We start from the raw sequence: 17,644 nt of genomic DNA, 5'->3' as shown, positions 1-17,644 counted from the left end.
AACAAGAGCTAACTTCATTAATTCTGTACTTATTATACTGCTCTATTCCTCATTATTTCCCAGCAAAAACAAAAACAAAAAAAACAGTGACATGCTTTTTTTTTTTTAGCAAAAGTAATGGAGTACAAGTCAGTGACTAAGTCATAAGCACTGTGGCTTCCTGATTGCTTTTGCTTTCTTGGATTACTCACTATGGAAGAAACCAGTAGCTATGTCACTCTATGGGCAAGAAGCAGAAGGGATCTGAGGTCTCTCTGAACAGCCACACCAGTGAACCTGGAGGCAGATCTTTTAGCCCCAATCCTTAGAGCTCTGGGCAATATCCAGTGCAACTCAATAATAGAAACCCTGAGCTAGAACAGAATCACTTAGCTAAACTCCTCCCAAATTCCTACCCCAACTCCTATGTGAGGTAATAAATGCTTGTTGTTTTTATGACCCTAATTTTAGGGGTAATTTGTTATTAGCAGTAGATAACTAATATATGGATTCTCTCTCTTAATTCATTTAAAAATATACTGAAGGTATAAACTAATAAGATAGTGTAGCGGACATATATTGATTTTGCTTGTCCAGTATCTCTAATTTCTTTGGGAAACTACTCCTCACCTCTTCCATGTAGTATCAGCTGTCAATCTATACTTTACCTTGCCCTTGGTCAAAGAGCTAGATATACTGTAAGCTTAAATTACCCTAATTCCTGTAAACAGTGACTTCTCCATGGGAAGCCATGTGACCTAAGCAAGAAAAATAAGGATCAGTCTTTAATCAACACACATATACTGGGAAGAGAGAAGCATCTCTTTCCCCTGGTATTTCTAAGCTGAAAAGATGAGTCTGGGCCTGATAACCATCACCTTACCTCCATGGGAAGTAAGCTTGTTTACAGAATGACATGAACATAGCCAAGAGATATCTAAAGCCAAGAACCAGATTTGGGCTTTTGAAGTATGTAACCCACTAACCTCCTTTTTTGCTTAAGTTAGAACTAATATAGGTGCTCTGTTTTATCTTTTATTTATTTTTTTAAGATTTTATTTATTTATTCCTGAAAGACACAGAGAGAGAGAGAGGCAGAGACACAGGCAGAGGGAGAAGCAGGCTCCATTCCATGCAGGGAGCCTGATGTGGGACTCGATCCCAGGTCTCTAGGATCACAACCTGGGCTGAAGGTGGCACTAAACCACTGAGCCACCCGGTCTGCCCTGTTTTATCTTTTATTTTTTTTTAATTTTTTATTTATTTATTTATTCATAGAGACCGAGAGAGAAAGAGAGAGAGAGAGAGAGAGAGAGAGAGAGAGGCAGAGGGAGAAGCAGGCATCATACAGAGAGCCTGACGTGGGACTTGATCCACGGTCTCCAGGATCACACCCTGGGCTGAAGGCGGCACTAAACCGCTGAGCCACCGGGGCTGCCTGTTTTATCTTTTAAATCTAAGTTATATCAAATGCTAAAGAAAAGTTCAAAATATCCTGAGAATTCAGATTATCAGAGCCAGCTGACATAACTGGAGAGGAATTCAAAACAGAGGTATTCAGTATTATGGACTATGAAGAAGAGAGATTTTTACCAAGTGAAAATGGGGAGTAGATAAAGAGCATTCCAAGCAGCAACAGGAAAGGATACACATGTATGGAAAATACAGTTCTGCATGGTTGGCACTGTACAATATAAATAGGTAACTGGGCATGGAAGCTTAAAATTATATCCTTAGATGACTAGACTGTTTTCTTTAAACTAAGAGAATGTATGAGGGAGGAAGTATCAACAGGATGACAGATCAAACTCATTTTGTAATCAATATTGTTTGATGTGGGGCAGCCCGGGTGGCTCTGCGGTTTAGTGATGCCTACAACCCAGGGTGTGATCCTAGAGACCTGGGATCAAGTCCCACCTCGGGGTCCTGGCATGGAGCCTGCTTTGCCCTCTGCCTCTGTTTCTGCCTCTCTCTCTCTCTCTCTCTCTTTGTGTGTGTCTCTCATGAATAAATAAATAAAATCTTCAAATATATATATATACACACACGTACACATATATATTGTTTGGATGTGACCACTCATTTAGCTATGTACTCACTAGCTTTATCATCATAATTCAGTTCATGCTTCTCTACTGTAACCATAATAATATCAAATGACTTATTAAAACCCAGCTATACTTCCTTTGTTTTTGACTTCCTCTAATCGACTTACATTAATAACCCTAGCAATAAACAGGAAGTTGAATTTATTCAGCAGTTAATCTGAGCTGGTTCCTATTGACTACCACTCATATTTAATGCTACTTGCATCTTGGGGGTACTACTAAGCTCCCTTTAATTAACTACACATAGAGCTATCTCAGAAAAATGAGAAACCTGAAACTTAACTTCCAAGTTCAAAAGTCTCGCTCTCTCCTTCTCCAATTGAGAAATAATTTCTTAAAATCCATACAAAAGTGCTAAGAATGGCTTTATACCATATATAAAAATTAAGTTAAAATGGATTAAAGACCTAAATGTAAGAACTAAAACTATAAAACTCTTAGAAGAAAACATAGGGGGAAAGTCTCATGATACTGGAGTTGGCAATGCTTTCTTACCTATGACACCAAAAGCTCAGGAAACAAAAGAAAAAAAGATAAATTAGACTACATTAAAAATTTTTGTGCATTAAAGGATATTATCTAAAAAGTGAAAAGGAAACCAACTAGATATGAGAGAATATTTGCAAGTCACATATCTGTAAGGGATTGATATCCAGAATATATAAGGAACTCCTACAACTCAATAACACCACCACCAACAACAACAAAACAGGTTAAAAAATGGGCAAAGGTCTTGAATAGCTATTTCTCCAGAGAAGATTTACAGATGGGCCATAAGCATATGAAAAGGTACTCAACATCACTAATCATTAAGGAATCAAAACCACAATATCACTTCATACCCATTTGGATGGCAATTAATTGTTAGTCAGCAACTTAGTGGCACTCGGGTGAAATAAGTGTGTGTGTGTATGTGTATACATATATATATATATTTTTTTTTTCTTAAGAGAAAGAGAGCATGCAAGCAGGTGGGGTGCAAGGGACAGAGGGAAAGGGGGAGAGAGAATCTTAAGTAGACTCCATGCCCAGCTCAGAGCCCAATCTTGTGACCCTGCGATCATGACCTGAGCAAAAATCAAGAGCCAGATACTTATAAGTGAGCTACCCAGGCACGGATGGCAATTTATTAAAAGACAGAAGGAAGGTAAGAAGGAAAGAGGAAGGAAGGAAGGGAAGAAGGAAGGAAAGAAGAAATGAAGGGAGGGAGGAAGGATGTGCAAACTTTGGAATGTTCATGCATGGCTAGAAAGAATTTAAAACGGTACAGCTACCATGGAAAAGTTTGGAAGTTCCTCAAAAACATAAACATAGAATTATCATATGATTCAGAAATTCCACTCTTAGGTATATACCCAAAAGAATTAAAAGCAGTGATTCAAACAGATATTTGCACATCCATGTCACAGGAACATTATTCACAATAGCCAAAAGGTGGAAATAACTCAAATGTCCATCAACATATTAATGGATAAATAAAATCTAGTACATACATATAATGAAATATTATTTAGCCTTAAAAAGGAATGAAATTCTGACACATGCTGTGACATGGATGAATCTTAAGGTATTATTCTAAGCAAAATAAGCCAGACTAATGGCAAATATTGTATGATTCCACTAATATGAGAGGTACCTAGAATACGTAAGTTTATGGGTAAAACAGTAGAGCGGTTACTAAGGGCCAGAGAGAGGTAGGAATGGGGAATTACTGTTTAATGGATATAGAATTTCTGTTTGGGATGATGAAAAAGTTCTGAAAATAGGCAGTAGTGATGGTCACACAAGATTGTGAATGCATTTAATACCACTGAACTCAACACTTAAAAATGGCTTAAATGATAAATTTTATGTTATGTATATTTTACACAATAAAAAACAAGAAGTAAGAGCGAGGTTGGGCCAGAGGCCTTCTACACTCATCTTGGCAGTAGAGCAGTGGCACACATGGAATGAAGCCCACAGCCAACTAGCCAATATACAAATACTAGACAAACACAAGCAGTTTCAACATTGCTGAGGAGGATATACTGTCACCCTGAGTTCAGTACAAAGAACTTACATCTAAAAATTATTTCCAAGTCCTATTAAGGCTTGGTTTCCTGGCTTCCTTTCAAGAGCCCCATCTGTCCACAAGAATAGAACCAAAGAGTCTAAACAGCAACAAGCTGAAATAAGTCCAACACTAGGGGCTGTCTGTTGGCAGGCTACTAGTCAGAAGCTGAGCATTTTAGCAGTGCCAAAGCCCCATTCTCACAGGGTCAACGAATTTACAAAGACAAACACTCAAATCTCTCTCTCCCCCCTTTAAATTGTTTTATTGAAGTATGACATACATACAGAGAAGGATACATCATAAGAAACAATGATTTCTTTCAAAGCCTATTATGAATTATGCTCAGAAAAAAAAAAGAATTATGCTCAGTAACCTCAAATGCATCTCTTTATAAATTCGGAGTTTAAAAATAAAACTACTTCAGCAGAAACAGCATTTTCTTAACTGCCAAATATTAAATAATTTATTTTTTCCCAAGTGGAAGGGCTAATTATAGCTATCAAAAAAAAAAAAAAGCAAGTTGTGTATTGGATGGTCAACTTAGCAATAAGAGTATTAAACACTAGGATCATCAATTTACACTAACATATTCATGCAAAAACCCCAGAGTTATCTCTAATTCCTCACTTTCTTTCCTTTTCCACATGCCTTCCAACTCGTCTCGAAGGTAACTCATCTACATTCAACATTTCTTCCGTCTGCTCACTTCTTTCTACCTTGACTGCTAAAATTATCTCCATCTGCTCTGCTAATATTACCTCACCTAGACCATTACAAGAGCTCCCTCTAAGTGTTCTCCTGGCTTCAATTTTTTTGGAGGGGGCAGCAGGAGGAAGGGGCACAATACTGATTTGTATTAGTTATCTCTGGCTTGACAAATTTTGAAAGATGTTACAATAGATTTTAAAAAGAGAACTGTCAAAATTGTGGAACAAAGGTAGAAATGTAGAATGAAGATTGTCAAAAGTCTACATAACCCCATTTGGAAGTGGAGTATTAACTTTGTTTCTCTTCATTCTGGATATTTAGCCTTGTTAACAGAATGAAGGATGGAACATTTTGGTTTTTGCTTGTTTTCACCTTGAGATACCATTTTTACCCACATACTAGGACATGGAGATTTGGAAGCAAAAAAGAAAATTACTTTTAATGTGCAAAAAACCAAGTTTGACCTCAGTGACTTTTTTCTTGGTATACTGGTATCATGGTTTCACTCTGGACTGTACAATAATCCATCCTTCAGACATGAGTCAAAGTGATCCTATAAGAACATAGATCACATTGCATCATTTGTTTCCTTCCAATGGTTTCCTATTAGAATAAAAATCCAAATTTCTTACCAAAGCCAATTTCTTGCCTTTGCTGTTTCCTCTGCCTTTTGTGTTTCCAGATCAGCCTGCCTCCTTAGAAAGCCTTTCCTCACTCAAGCTAAAGCAGTAGCCCCTTACTTTGAGGTGGATCTGGGCTTTCATAATGTTTTAAAGCTCCCTGGGTAAGTCTGATATTCAGTGATGCTGAGACCACTGCACTAAATGAATCTTGCTTTTGCTTGCAATAATTTTTCTGCCAATTTACTTCTTGCTAACTTCTTACTGCCTGTGGGTTGAGAAACTGGAAAACCAACATGTAAGGAAGTGGTAAAAAAAGAAATGCCAATCATCAGGAACCTGTATACTAAACCCTACCAAAGGTCGCACCTATCTGTTAAATGAAAAGATATGTTCATAAACTTTAAAGAATCTGTACTGCCTGTACCAACTTTTCTTAGTGATGACTCTCAGCTCTGAATAGGAGAGCTGAAGTTGTCAGAGAAATCAAATGCAAATGTTACCTGCTCAGAACTGCCTTCCTCAACTTCCTGGGTAAAGAGGGCTATTCCCTCTTCTGAGCTTTGGTAAGATTCTTCAGTTTCTGATATACTTTTTTACACTAATTACTACTATTTTTCTTTTTCTGTCAGCTCCATAAGATAAAGAACTCATCTGTTATTCACTGATATATCCCCAACACCTGTCAGACTATACAGAGTCTGACACATGCTAGATTCTTAGTAAAAAATGGATTATGTGATTCATTCATTCCTTCAACAAATATTTACTGAACATGGTGTCCCAGACAGCATCCTCGGCCTTGAGGATACATCAGTGAACAAAATAGTAAAAACTCTTGCCGCCTTATATGCTAATGTGGAGCACACGCAAGATAAGATTAATAAGTACAACAAAATATACAGTATACCAGTTAGAATAAGTAGCAGGAAGAAAAAAATACAGAAAAAAAAAATCTAATCTATGATAACAAAAGTACATCACTGGTTGCCTAGGAATTGGGGTAGAGAGAGGGATGGACTATAAAGGAGCACAAGGAAACTTCTGGGGGCTGATAGACACATTCTGTCTCTTGACTATAGTGGTAATGTCACAAGTTTATACACCAGCCGCAATTAGCCAAATTGAGTATTTCAAATGCATACAGATTATTGTATGGATATTATAGCTCAATGAAGTTTTAAAAAATAAAGCAGGAAGCGGAGGACTGAACTTTTAGAGAAATGTCCAGTGAAAGCATTACTGAGAAGGTGAATTGGAGGAAAAAAAAGATGTAAGGAAAGTAGAAAAGCTATTATTACAGATATCTGAGTGAAGATCAATCCAGAGAGAAGGAAAAGCAAATGCACAGATCGTAAAGAAGGAGCATGCTTGGCATGTTCTACAAATCAGCAAAGGAGGCCATTAGGTCTAGTTGGAGAAGAGTGAGTGAGAGAAAGACCTATTAATCTGATTGAGATAGCAAGCCACTAGTGAGATGAGAGCCATGGATACATACATGATTTGACTTTATACTTTAAGAGAGACACTCTGTTGATATACTACTGTGTGTTGAGAATAAGATAGAGAGCAGATGCAAACAGACCAGTTGGGAGGATGTTGTTATGATCTAAGACACAAGTGTTGGAGATCTGAACAGAATAGGGGGGAGTAGTGAGAAGCAGTAAAACTTTAGCTGTATTTTATAATTAACCCTAACAGGATTTGATGATGGAATGGATGTGGGTGTGAGAAAAAGAAAAGACATAAATTGGAAGAATGGAGGTGTCACTAACTGAGATGAAAAAGAAAATGAAGGAGCAACAAGTTTGGGAAATATATGAGCAACAAGTTTGGGAAATATATATACTTAGTTTGGGGCATATTCAATTTTTTGATACTCTTTTCACAAAAAAAAAAAAAAAAAAATCCTGTAGGATTTGGGCTGTATATTTTATTGCCAGCCTAGGTTGTATTACTGTTTACTTCTTTCTTTACAACTTCTCTTGATTCAAGAATATATTTGCACCCAAAGGATTTTGTGGGTTAAAGAGCAATTTCAGTATCAATGCTGTTGACTACCATATTATATTACTAACACGTTTTTTTGGCTCCTAAATGTTAGTGTCAATGGTTTTTGGAAAAAATCAGTTTAGTGATCTCCATTTTTGTTTTAATTTTACCACATATTACCTCTGTTTAAAGGCAGTCATAAATCTACCTCAGATACCTTCTCTAGAAAATGGGGATATACTACCTCATTGGCTAAGTGCTTAAGGACTCTCTGACTTCTAAGATTTGTTGATTATATTATGACAGGTAAACTTAATAGCAATAGCAATGTCTATTTATTTATATATTGTCTGTTGCTGCTTTTGAGCTACAACAAAGTTGAGTACTTTTGACAGACACTATATATGGTTGCCAAGCAAAAACTATCTGGCTACCTAAAAATACTTACTGACTTGTTCTAATTGGTCATAAAATGTCCCTGAAGCTAGTCAACAAATTATTTGTAGTGATGTTCAGATTTACAGATTGACAAAATCGTTCTATACTTAAAAAAAAAAAAATGAAATAATCACTATTGCCAAATAAAAAATGAATAGTCTATACAAATGGTTAGTGAAACTTAGATATCTACATGTTATCACACCTTTCTAATCTGTCAGATTTTTGGTCTAGGAACAGTAAAAGGAAGGCCATGTAAGACAATGGTTAAGAGAATGGACTTTAGGGTCAGACAAACCAAAGTCAATAAAGGCAATAGCACTATTTTACAATAACTGTATAAAAGATTCTCCAAATGTATTTTGGAAAAAAATTATTTTTTTAAAGGAATTACCTTTTAAATTAAAACTAGTGTCATTATAAAACTATAAACACTGAAAACTCCTAAAAAACTTAAGGAATATGTGAGGGAAATGGACAACTAAAAAAAATGCTCTCATCTCTAGAAGAAAAATTAATTTCTATTATAGGATGTAATAGAAGCACTTATTTGATTATTTATCTGAAAATAAATCTGGTTAGCTAATTCAGTGATCTGGGTTTTCTCTTCCTAATTATGGCTGCTGCTTTTTTTTTTTTTTTCCTTTTTCCCAAAAGGCATACACCAGGTTATTAAAAGTCTGATCTGGCAATCATCTGAAGCACAAACTGAATGACTTCAAGAAAAACAATGTAGATGCCAAAATTATCTGCTATAATGACTATGGAAACTTCAAGAAAAAAAGGAACTACTTTGTAAATAATTAAGATCAAATTAAAAATTATTTGTAGCCTTAAGGACAGAGATTACACATTTAAGGTCTCTAGGAACAAATATAATACTATAATTAAGATACACTGCCAATAAAGATAACTGGGTGTGCTCGCTTCAGCAGCACAAATAATAAAGATGACTGGATGAGACAGTTTTACTCTGTGTTGTTTAATCTCAATTCTTGGTCTTTATTTAGTATCTCTATCATTGCTTTGGAGATTTGACAAAATGCCAAGAATTCTGAGATCTAACCAAAACGGAGTAGTGGCCAACTTCTGTTCAGTCACCTCAATGATCTATTTTATTCTTCTGAGATAGATGCCAGGACCATGAGGTTGGTTTCCAGATTCTATCCACAACTGGGAATATCCAAATTTTCAGATGATTCTATCTCTGAAAAGGGATTCTAGGAAAAGTTTTTCCTATTATTATCTTGCAAAAAAGACTGTTACATAAAATCAATCTGGATATATTGCTATCATGTAATGGGAAACAGAGTTTACAAAAGGAAAGTGAAATTTGATTTACCTGTCCACTTTTTCCTATTTCCAGCTCCATTATGGCAACAGGGGTATGTATTTGAGCTGAATGCCTTGACTGTGATTTGCCATCAACTCTCCAACTCAAGCCCCGAAGCCCACTGTCCCAACGGCTCTGGTTCATGAGGCTCTCTCGAATTTTTGTCTTATGGTTCTTCCAAAATTTGGAAATGACAGCAGCTTGGTCAGATGTGATCCCACCTTGCTTTTTGGTCTGAGCAGTCAAGAATGCCTCCAGCTGGTTAAAATCCATGTCTGCAGATGCAATCGACTATAATGACAGAAAAAGTAATAAAGTAATAAATAACTAGAAAAAAAAAACCAGCTTCTTAACTGCAGGTCATATTTTGAATGATTCTTAATCACTGAATAAGCTTTCAAGAAGGGTCATCAATGACAGTAATAAGAATAAGCTCTTTAAAAGAAAAAAATATTCTTTTTACAAGTATCTAGTATAAGAAAAGCTACCTGTTAAAAATTCCATGTCACTCAAATTCTATATCAATAACTAGAATCTAATTCCGAAATATTAAATTCCATGGTGAAAAAATAATTTTAAAAATTTATAAACTAAATAATAAAACAAGAACATAAATTAATTCATCCTCTGATGAAATCTTACATAATTTCACAATGGCTTATAGCCAGGCTTGGTTTGATATACTATAATTGTATAATGCCTTGTCCATAGAAGCACTAAGTAAATTCTGTTAAAGGAATGTATTATGTCAGCTGTTTAAGTCCATCTTTAGTCAAATGGCTCATTCACAATAATAGTTCTCTGAAATGGTATACAATTTTACGTTTCTCCATAAATTTTTAAAATTTAATTGCCATTGCTGTTTTGAGAACAGTAAGTTGCTATATAAACTGAAGCAGAAAATCATCAAATGTCTGTCACAATGGAGCCTTAGAGAGGACAGTGACTATTAATGGTTTGGTCTCAAGATTTTCCTTGCCTCTTCTTTGGTATATCCTTATCCTCTCCTGGCCACTGGGACTGGCATGAGCTCCAAACCAGACAAAGCATAGTATCCTCCTCTCTCTGGACACAACAACTGATCCAAATCAATCTCCCAATTTAGAGTAGGAGAAGAAATAGTCTTGCCTCTTGGGGTCATAGTATCAGAAGAATATATGACTAGGATGCAGACTGCTCTCTTTGATCTTTTGGCAAAGGCCTACATGCAATAAAAAAAAAATGAAGACAAGAGAGTGGGTTCTAAGGGAGTGAATTCCTTGCTCTATAATCTCCAAGGCCCTGGTTCCTGTAAACCTTTCCTCAATTCTGTATGCTATTTCAGCATCCTTTCCACCTTCAGATACCAAAAAAACTCAATTTACTATTCAAGATAGTTTAAGCTATATGCCTATTATTTAGAACCAATAGTCCTGACTAAACTTGGGCAGTAGCAGTGAGAAGAGAGGAGTGTAAGGAAGAGTGTACAGGTAGAGTATAGGTAGAGGAAGTAGGACTGGGGCAGACAGACAAACATATTGCCTTTCATTCTTCCATTAATGTAAAAACAAAACTGTATGATAAATATAACAACCTTCAGGTAAAGATATTTCACTTTATATTTCACTAAACATTTACTGAATACCTGCCAATTTACCAGGTCTGGGGACCCAAATTCTCTATCTAACCCACCCAACAGAAACATCAATTTGTATAATGTACTAGAATTAAACCAAATTATTCTACTAGCACGTTGCTTCGCAACATAGGTGATTCATATCATTTTTCTCCTCAAATTATATGAAGATATCTATTTTGATATAACCTCACCTGTGACAGAATTAATTTTGGTTGGGTCCCAGTCAATGATATCTTGAACTAGGGCCAATTCATCCAAATTTAGAATCATCAGAAATTAAATAAGGAACTGAATGTGGTTTGAGTTCAAAGTCAACAATTTTCTTTATTCAAGAAATATCTGAATAGCTACACCATGGAACAGACACTGCTCAAGGCATGTCACCTCTATCCACCAGTAGCCTCAGTTGGCAGCCTGGTACTCACTTATTCCTGATGCTTCTTTCTCCTCCACAACTGGAATTAGTGGTTCTCAACACTGGCTGCACATTAGACTCATGAAGCACTTTTTTTGGTAAAGATTCATTTATTTATTTGAGAGAGAAAGAGAGTACATGCGAGTGAGCAGGGTGAGGGGCAGATGGAACAGGAAAAAGAATCTTAAGCAGACTCCACGCTGAGCACAGGGCCTAAAGGGAGGCTGAATCCTACAACCCTGAGATCATGACCTGAATGGAAACCAAGAGTCCGATGCTTAAATAACTCTGCCACCCAGCCACTCCATGAGGTACATTTTTAAAATATCAATGCCCAGACTCTACCTCAGAAATTCTGAATTCTAAATATGTAACAGGGCCCAGGCATTGGCATTGTTTAAAAGCTTTCCAAATACTTCTAATCTAATGAGCAACAAAGATTAAGAACTAAGCCTACAACATTTCGTTCATCAACTTTTATTAATTCTTATATCAAAATAATTCTCTAATAATGTGCCTCCTCTGCTCTGTCCCTACTACCTAGTATCGAGTACTTGAGAGCAATCACTATCTTGTACCTAAACTAGGCTTGTACTTTGTACCTGCTAAAGTCTATCTTCTATACCTCACCAAAGTAATCTATCTAAAATGTCAGGGTGCCTGTATGGCTCAGTTGCCTAAGCCTGACTCTTGATTTTGGCTCAGGTTATGATCTCAGGGTCATGAGAACAAGTCCAACGTCAGAGTTGGTACTCAGTGCAGAGCCTGCTTGCCCCTCTCCTTCTGCTCTTTCTCATGCTCATTCTTTCTCTCTAAAATAAATAACTAATAAAATCTTTAAAAAAGAAAAAAAAATGAAATATCAATAGGATACTATGACTTTCCTGTGTTAAGGTTTCCAAGAGCTGTCTATTGCCTGCTATAGTGGTTATGGTCAATTGTAAAAATTCTTGTGTAAGTTGTAAGTTACAAATAATGATATTAGTAGCAGTAAAGTATTAAAGTTTGGAAAGCTTTATTTTTATAAATAAAAATTGGAGGGTTTTCAAAGTTAACTTTATATTAACAATTATTGCCTCCTTTTAATTGTTTCCTTGAATGGAAGGGAAGAAATTACAAACATAAGAAACCTATGTCAGAATAAATCATGCATATTACTATTTTTTTTAAGATTTTATTTATTTATGAGAGCGAGCGAGAGCATGAGCAGGAGGAAGGGCAGAGGGAGAGAGTGAAGCAGACTCCTGGCTGAGCAGAGAGCCCAATTTGGGGCTTGATCCTAGGACCCTGAGATCATGACCTGAGCAGAAGGTAGACATGTAAACCACTGAGCCACCCAGGCACCCCCATATTACTATCTGTTAAGTGTGTAAGAGAGAAATAAAATACTGAAAACTGGTCATGTAGGGTAGTGGTCCTCAACAAGGTAGCATTGCTCTCCAAGGTCACTTGAAAAATGTGGAAGCTGTGTTTGGTTTCCTACTGACTGGAGTGCTATTGGCATCTAGTGAGCAGGATCTAGGGATGCTAGACATCCTATAATGCTCAAGAAAATGAGTTGGCAAATTTTGTAAAGGTGTTACCATCACTATTTTATATATTCCTCTCTTTTTTTGGTCCAGCTCTAAAAATATACAAACCTAAGAGTCAGCTAAGCTCATGAGCTATACAAAAATAGGCAGTATGGCCTCTGGGATGTAGTTTACCAATCCCTGCTTAAGAATCCCACAAAACAAACTGACTCATGTCCCATATGACTTGGTAATGTCCCATCTAACATTATGTGGAAAAATCTGTTTATAATTACATGAAGCTAGAAATTAATCTTTTTTTTTTCATTAAAAATGCTTTGCAGTTTTAATAAACACCAAATTTTACAAGAAGGAAAGCAATATAATTTGTACTTTACTGTGGTCAGAATTTTACAAACAGGTTGTTGAAGATTTTGGAAAAAAATCTCATTACCGATGGCAATGCCAGTTAAAATAGCTTAATTATCAATACAATATATCTATATAAGTCTGTGTTTATTGATGCACATTCACAAGAATTCTACATATAGGTACAAATATCTGATTCATTATATGTTCTAATGCAATAATGACTGAACATTTACATTTTAAAATACATTATTTCAAATTACTTACAAATTGACTTTATATTAGATTTATGTCATGTTTATTTGTTAGAAATTATGCATGTTATTTTTATTATATATGACTTATAATTATACATAAGTTCTATTTAAGAATAAATAAAGGGGGGGACGCCTGGGTGACTCAGCAGTTTAGTGCCTGTCTTGGGCCCAGGGTGTGATCCTGGAGTCTCAGGATCGAGTCCCACATTGGGCTCCCTGTATGGTGCCTGCTTCATCCTCTGCCTGTGTCTCTGCCTCTCTCTCTCTTTCTCTCTCTCTTTCTCTCTCTCTGTGTCTGTCATGAATAAATAAAATCTTTTTAAAAAAAGAATAAATAAAGAGACATTAGAAAATATTAACTATATGGGATGCCTGTGTGGCTCAGCGGTTGAGCATCTGCCTTGGGCTCAGGGCGTGATCCTGGGTCCTGGGATCAAGTCCCACATCTGGCTCCCCGCAGGGGGCCTGCTTCTCCCTCTGCCTATGTCTCTCATGAATAAATAAATAAAATCTTAAAAAAAAAAAAAGAAAATATTTACTATAGAAAGGAAACACTGGACTTAACAGGTTGGAGAACCACTGCCTCCTATCTTGCAACTTCCTGCTCCCTGCAATTGTCATTCACACAGCACTAACCTGTTTGAAATTCCCCTACTAGAAATCCTAACACGCTACTTCTTTGCAATGTGCCTTTGTCTGTTATTCTAACTGCTTTAAATATCCTTCCATAACATTCACATCCATCAGCTTAAATGTCCTTCACCAGATTAACTCCTATTCACCATTCAAGACTCATTTCAAGCATGGCTTCTCCAATATTCCTCCTCCCCTAGAGAGGTAAAGGCCCCTTTCTATTCCAGAAATGTCCAAATATCTCTGTCATCACACTTAACATCAGTGTGATGAAATTATCTGTTTACAAGACTATCTGAGGGTAAGGTCTACATTATCTCTGCAATTACAGCATCTAACACAACTCCTAGAATTCATGTTCCAAAAAGCATTCAACACCATATCAACAAATTCTTTTTTAAAAGATTTATTTATTATTTATTCATGAGAGACACACAGAGAGAGAGGCAGAGACACAGGCAAAGGGAGAAGCAGGCTCCATGCAGGGAGCCTGACACAGGACTTGATCCCAGAATCCCGGGATCACGCCCTGAGCCCAATAAATAGCTATAAATAAAAAAATGCTGCAGATCAACTTAAAGTCTAGAATTAAACTTATGAACTTCTTACTTTATAAAATCCTCTCATGTATATCATAAACCATAAATTCATAGATAAAGATAAAAAATAATCCCCAAGTATAGATTTGTTTGCCTGATCTAGCCTTGCTGGGCAAGGGGCTCTGAGCCAAGGGTAATTTAGGCTACAAAATCAGAGGAAAGGGAGAATTTGAGTAAAAAAATAAAAATGTAAACCATCATGTTAATATCACTGGCAAAACTGCTGCTGCTGCTAGAATATAATCACTGAGTGACACCACATTATGTCACTGATAGTAGGCAGCTTAGGGAAACTGCTGGTCTCCTAGTCAACACAGATCAGCATTATACTAAAGATATACTCAACTGGAAGATGATGACCCAGAAACAATTTTCAAACGTTAAAAATTAATAATTACAGGTCTGAAACTGAAATTTCAAAAAAAAACACAAAAAGTTGGGTAGTAAGACAGAGGAGAAGTAAAAGCATGCCAAGTTATTCATGGGTACTTCAGAGAAAAGAAATAGATTGATATATATCCAATTCCTATCAAAATCCTAGCAAGAATTTTTGTATATCTACACAAAATTATTCTAAAATTTATATGGAGGGGCAGCCCCGGTGGCTCAGCGGTTTAGGGCCTCCTTTGGCCCAGGGCCTGATCCTGGAGACCCGGGATCGAGTCCCACGTCAGGCTCCCTGCAGGGAGCCTGCTTCTCCCTCTGCCTGTGTCTCTGCCTCTCTCTCTCTCTGTCTCTTATGAATAAATTAATAATAAAAAGAAAAAATCTTAAAATAAAATAAAATTTATATGGAAAGCCAGAAGAAACAGAATAGATAAAACAATTTTGAAAAAAGAAAAGCAATAAAGTGGGAGAAATCAGTCTTCCCCATTTCAAGACTTAAGATGTGGCTACAATAATCAAGACTGTGGTACTTGCAGAAGAAAGGATGCATAAGCTAATGGAATAGAATAAATAACACAAAAATCAACTCGCAAACATGAACCACTGATTTTTGACAAAGGTGCAAAAGCAATTCAATGAAGAAAAGAAATGGCAGCCTTTTCAACAAAAGGTAGTCAAGTAAGTAGATAGATTAAAAAAAAAAGAAACATAAATTTCCTAACTTAAATAAAAATTAACTTAAGGGGCACCTGGGTGGCTCATTCACTTAAGCATCTGCCTTTAGCTCAGGTCATGATCCCAGAGTCTTGGGATCAAGCCCCATGTCAGACACCCTGCTCTGCTTCTTTCTCCCTTCTCCCTTTGCCTCCTGCTCTGCCTCTGTCAAATAAATAAAACCTTTAAAAAATAATAATAATAAAAAAAAAAAATATAAGACAATCTTTGGCATGCAGAAATAGGCAAAGAGGTCCTAGATTTGATGCCAAAGCATGATCTATAAAAGGAAAAACTTAAATTTGGCCTTACCAAAATTCACTTTTGCCCTGTGTAAAAAACATTGTGAAGAGGATGAAAAGACAGCCTATAAACTGATAGAAAAAATTTCAAAACAAATATTTGACAAAATATTTAGAATATATGAAGAACTTTCAAATTTCAATGTTAAAAAATAAACAATCCCATTAGAAACTGGACAAATGATGAGAGACATTTCACCAGAAGGGATATATAAATGGCAATAAGTACATGAAAAATGTCCAACATCATCAGCCATCAGAAAAATGTGAATTAAAACCACAATGACGGGATGCCTGGGTGGCTCAGTGATTGAGTATTTGCCTTCGGCTCAGGTTCTGATCCCTGGGTCCTGGGCTCCCCACAGGGAGCCTGCTTCTCCCTCTACCTGTGTCTCTGCCTCTCTCTAGGTCTCTCATGAATAAATAAATAAATCTTAAAAAAAAAAAAAACCCACAATGAGGGGCACCTGGCTGGCTCAGGTGGTAAATCATTTGACTCTTGATCTCAAAGTCATGAGTTCGAGCCCCAAATTGGCTGCAGAGATTATTTTTTTTTTAAATAATATTTAAATAAAATAAATAAAACCACAATGATTTATCATTATACACTTCATAGAATGGCTACAATTTAAAGCAGTGACAAGACCAAATGCTGCCAGGGATACAGAGAAACTAGATCACTCACACAATGCTGGTGGAAATGTAAAATGGCGCACGCACAATAAAAAAAGTCTGGCAATTTACTAAAGAAATCAAATACAGAATCACCATATGACCTAGCAAGAGCATTCCTGAGAATTTATCCTATAGAAAGGAAGACATGGGTCCACAGAAAAAGCTATATACACATGTTTCCAGGAGCTTTATTTATAATAGCCAAAAATTTGAAATAAACCAAAAGTCCTTCAGCAGGTGAATGGTTAGGAACTATGATATATCCATATTATGGAATACTTTTCTGCAATAAAAAGGCACTAGACCACTGATTCTACAACCTGCATGAATTCCCAGAGAATTATGCTGAATGAAAAAGACCAATCAGAAAAGGTTATATACATCGCATTATTCCATTTATATAATATTTTTGAAAGGACAAAATTACAGAAATGGAAAACAGATTAGTGGTTGTCGGGGGTTAAGAAAGGAGTGAGGGGTCTTTGAGGAAGACATGGTCACAAATACAGTGAAGCTCAGGTCCACGGGCTCCTGTTCCTGACTCACTGTTCACTCTTGTCCAGGAAGCTGGTCAGGAAGCCACATCACAGCCATGGTTTTGAAAAGATATTAGAAAGACAGGTGTGGAACTGGAGGTGTTGATACACCAATTTTATTTTATTTTATTTTATTTTTTTATAAATTTTTAAAATTTATTTATGATAGTCACACACAGAGAGAGAGAGGCAGAGACACAGGCAGAGGGAGAAGCAGGCTCCATGCACCGGGAGCCCGACGTGGGATTCGATCCCGGGTCTCCAGGATCGCGCCCTGGGCCAAAGGCAGGCGCCAAACTGCTGCGCCACCCAGGGATCCCGATACACCAATTTTAAATCACCCTAACCAGGCACAGTTTAAGATCTCTGGATAAGGTGTATGCTCAAAGGAAAG

General features: G+C 36.6%; 2 protein-coding genes across 2 annotated transcripts in view; both read right to left on the bottom strand.

Moving 5' to 3' along the window:
* The window catches only part of COMMD1 (copper metabolism domain containing 1), a 160,740-nt gene that overhangs the window by 74,776 nt on the left and 68,320 nt on the right, over window positions 1-17,644 (bottom strand). The window contains exon 2 of the mRNA XM_025992706.2: window positions 9,244-9,525. Coding sequence (XP_025848491.1) covers window positions 9,244-9,525 — 282 coding nt within the window. The remainder of the gene's footprint in view (window positions 1-9,243; window positions 9,526-17,644) is intronic.
* Window positions 1-17,644, bottom strand: part of B3GNT2 (UDP-GlcNAc:betaGal beta-1,3-N-acetylglucosaminyltransferase 2) — a 244,507-nt gene that overhangs the window by 158,631 nt on the left and 68,232 nt on the right. The gene's annotated exons all lie outside the window — the stretch shown is intronic.

Source organism: Vulpes vulpes, chromosome 16 (assembly GCF_048418805.1).
Source record: "Vulpes vulpes isolate BD-2025 chromosome 16, VulVul3, whole genome shotgun sequence".
Classification (NCBI taxonomy): domain Eukaryota; kingdom Metazoa; phylum Chordata; class Mammalia; order Carnivora; family Canidae; genus Vulpes; species Vulpes vulpes.
Note: the sequence above shows the minus strand (reverse complement) of the source record. Positions and strands in the feature narration are given on the sequence as shown.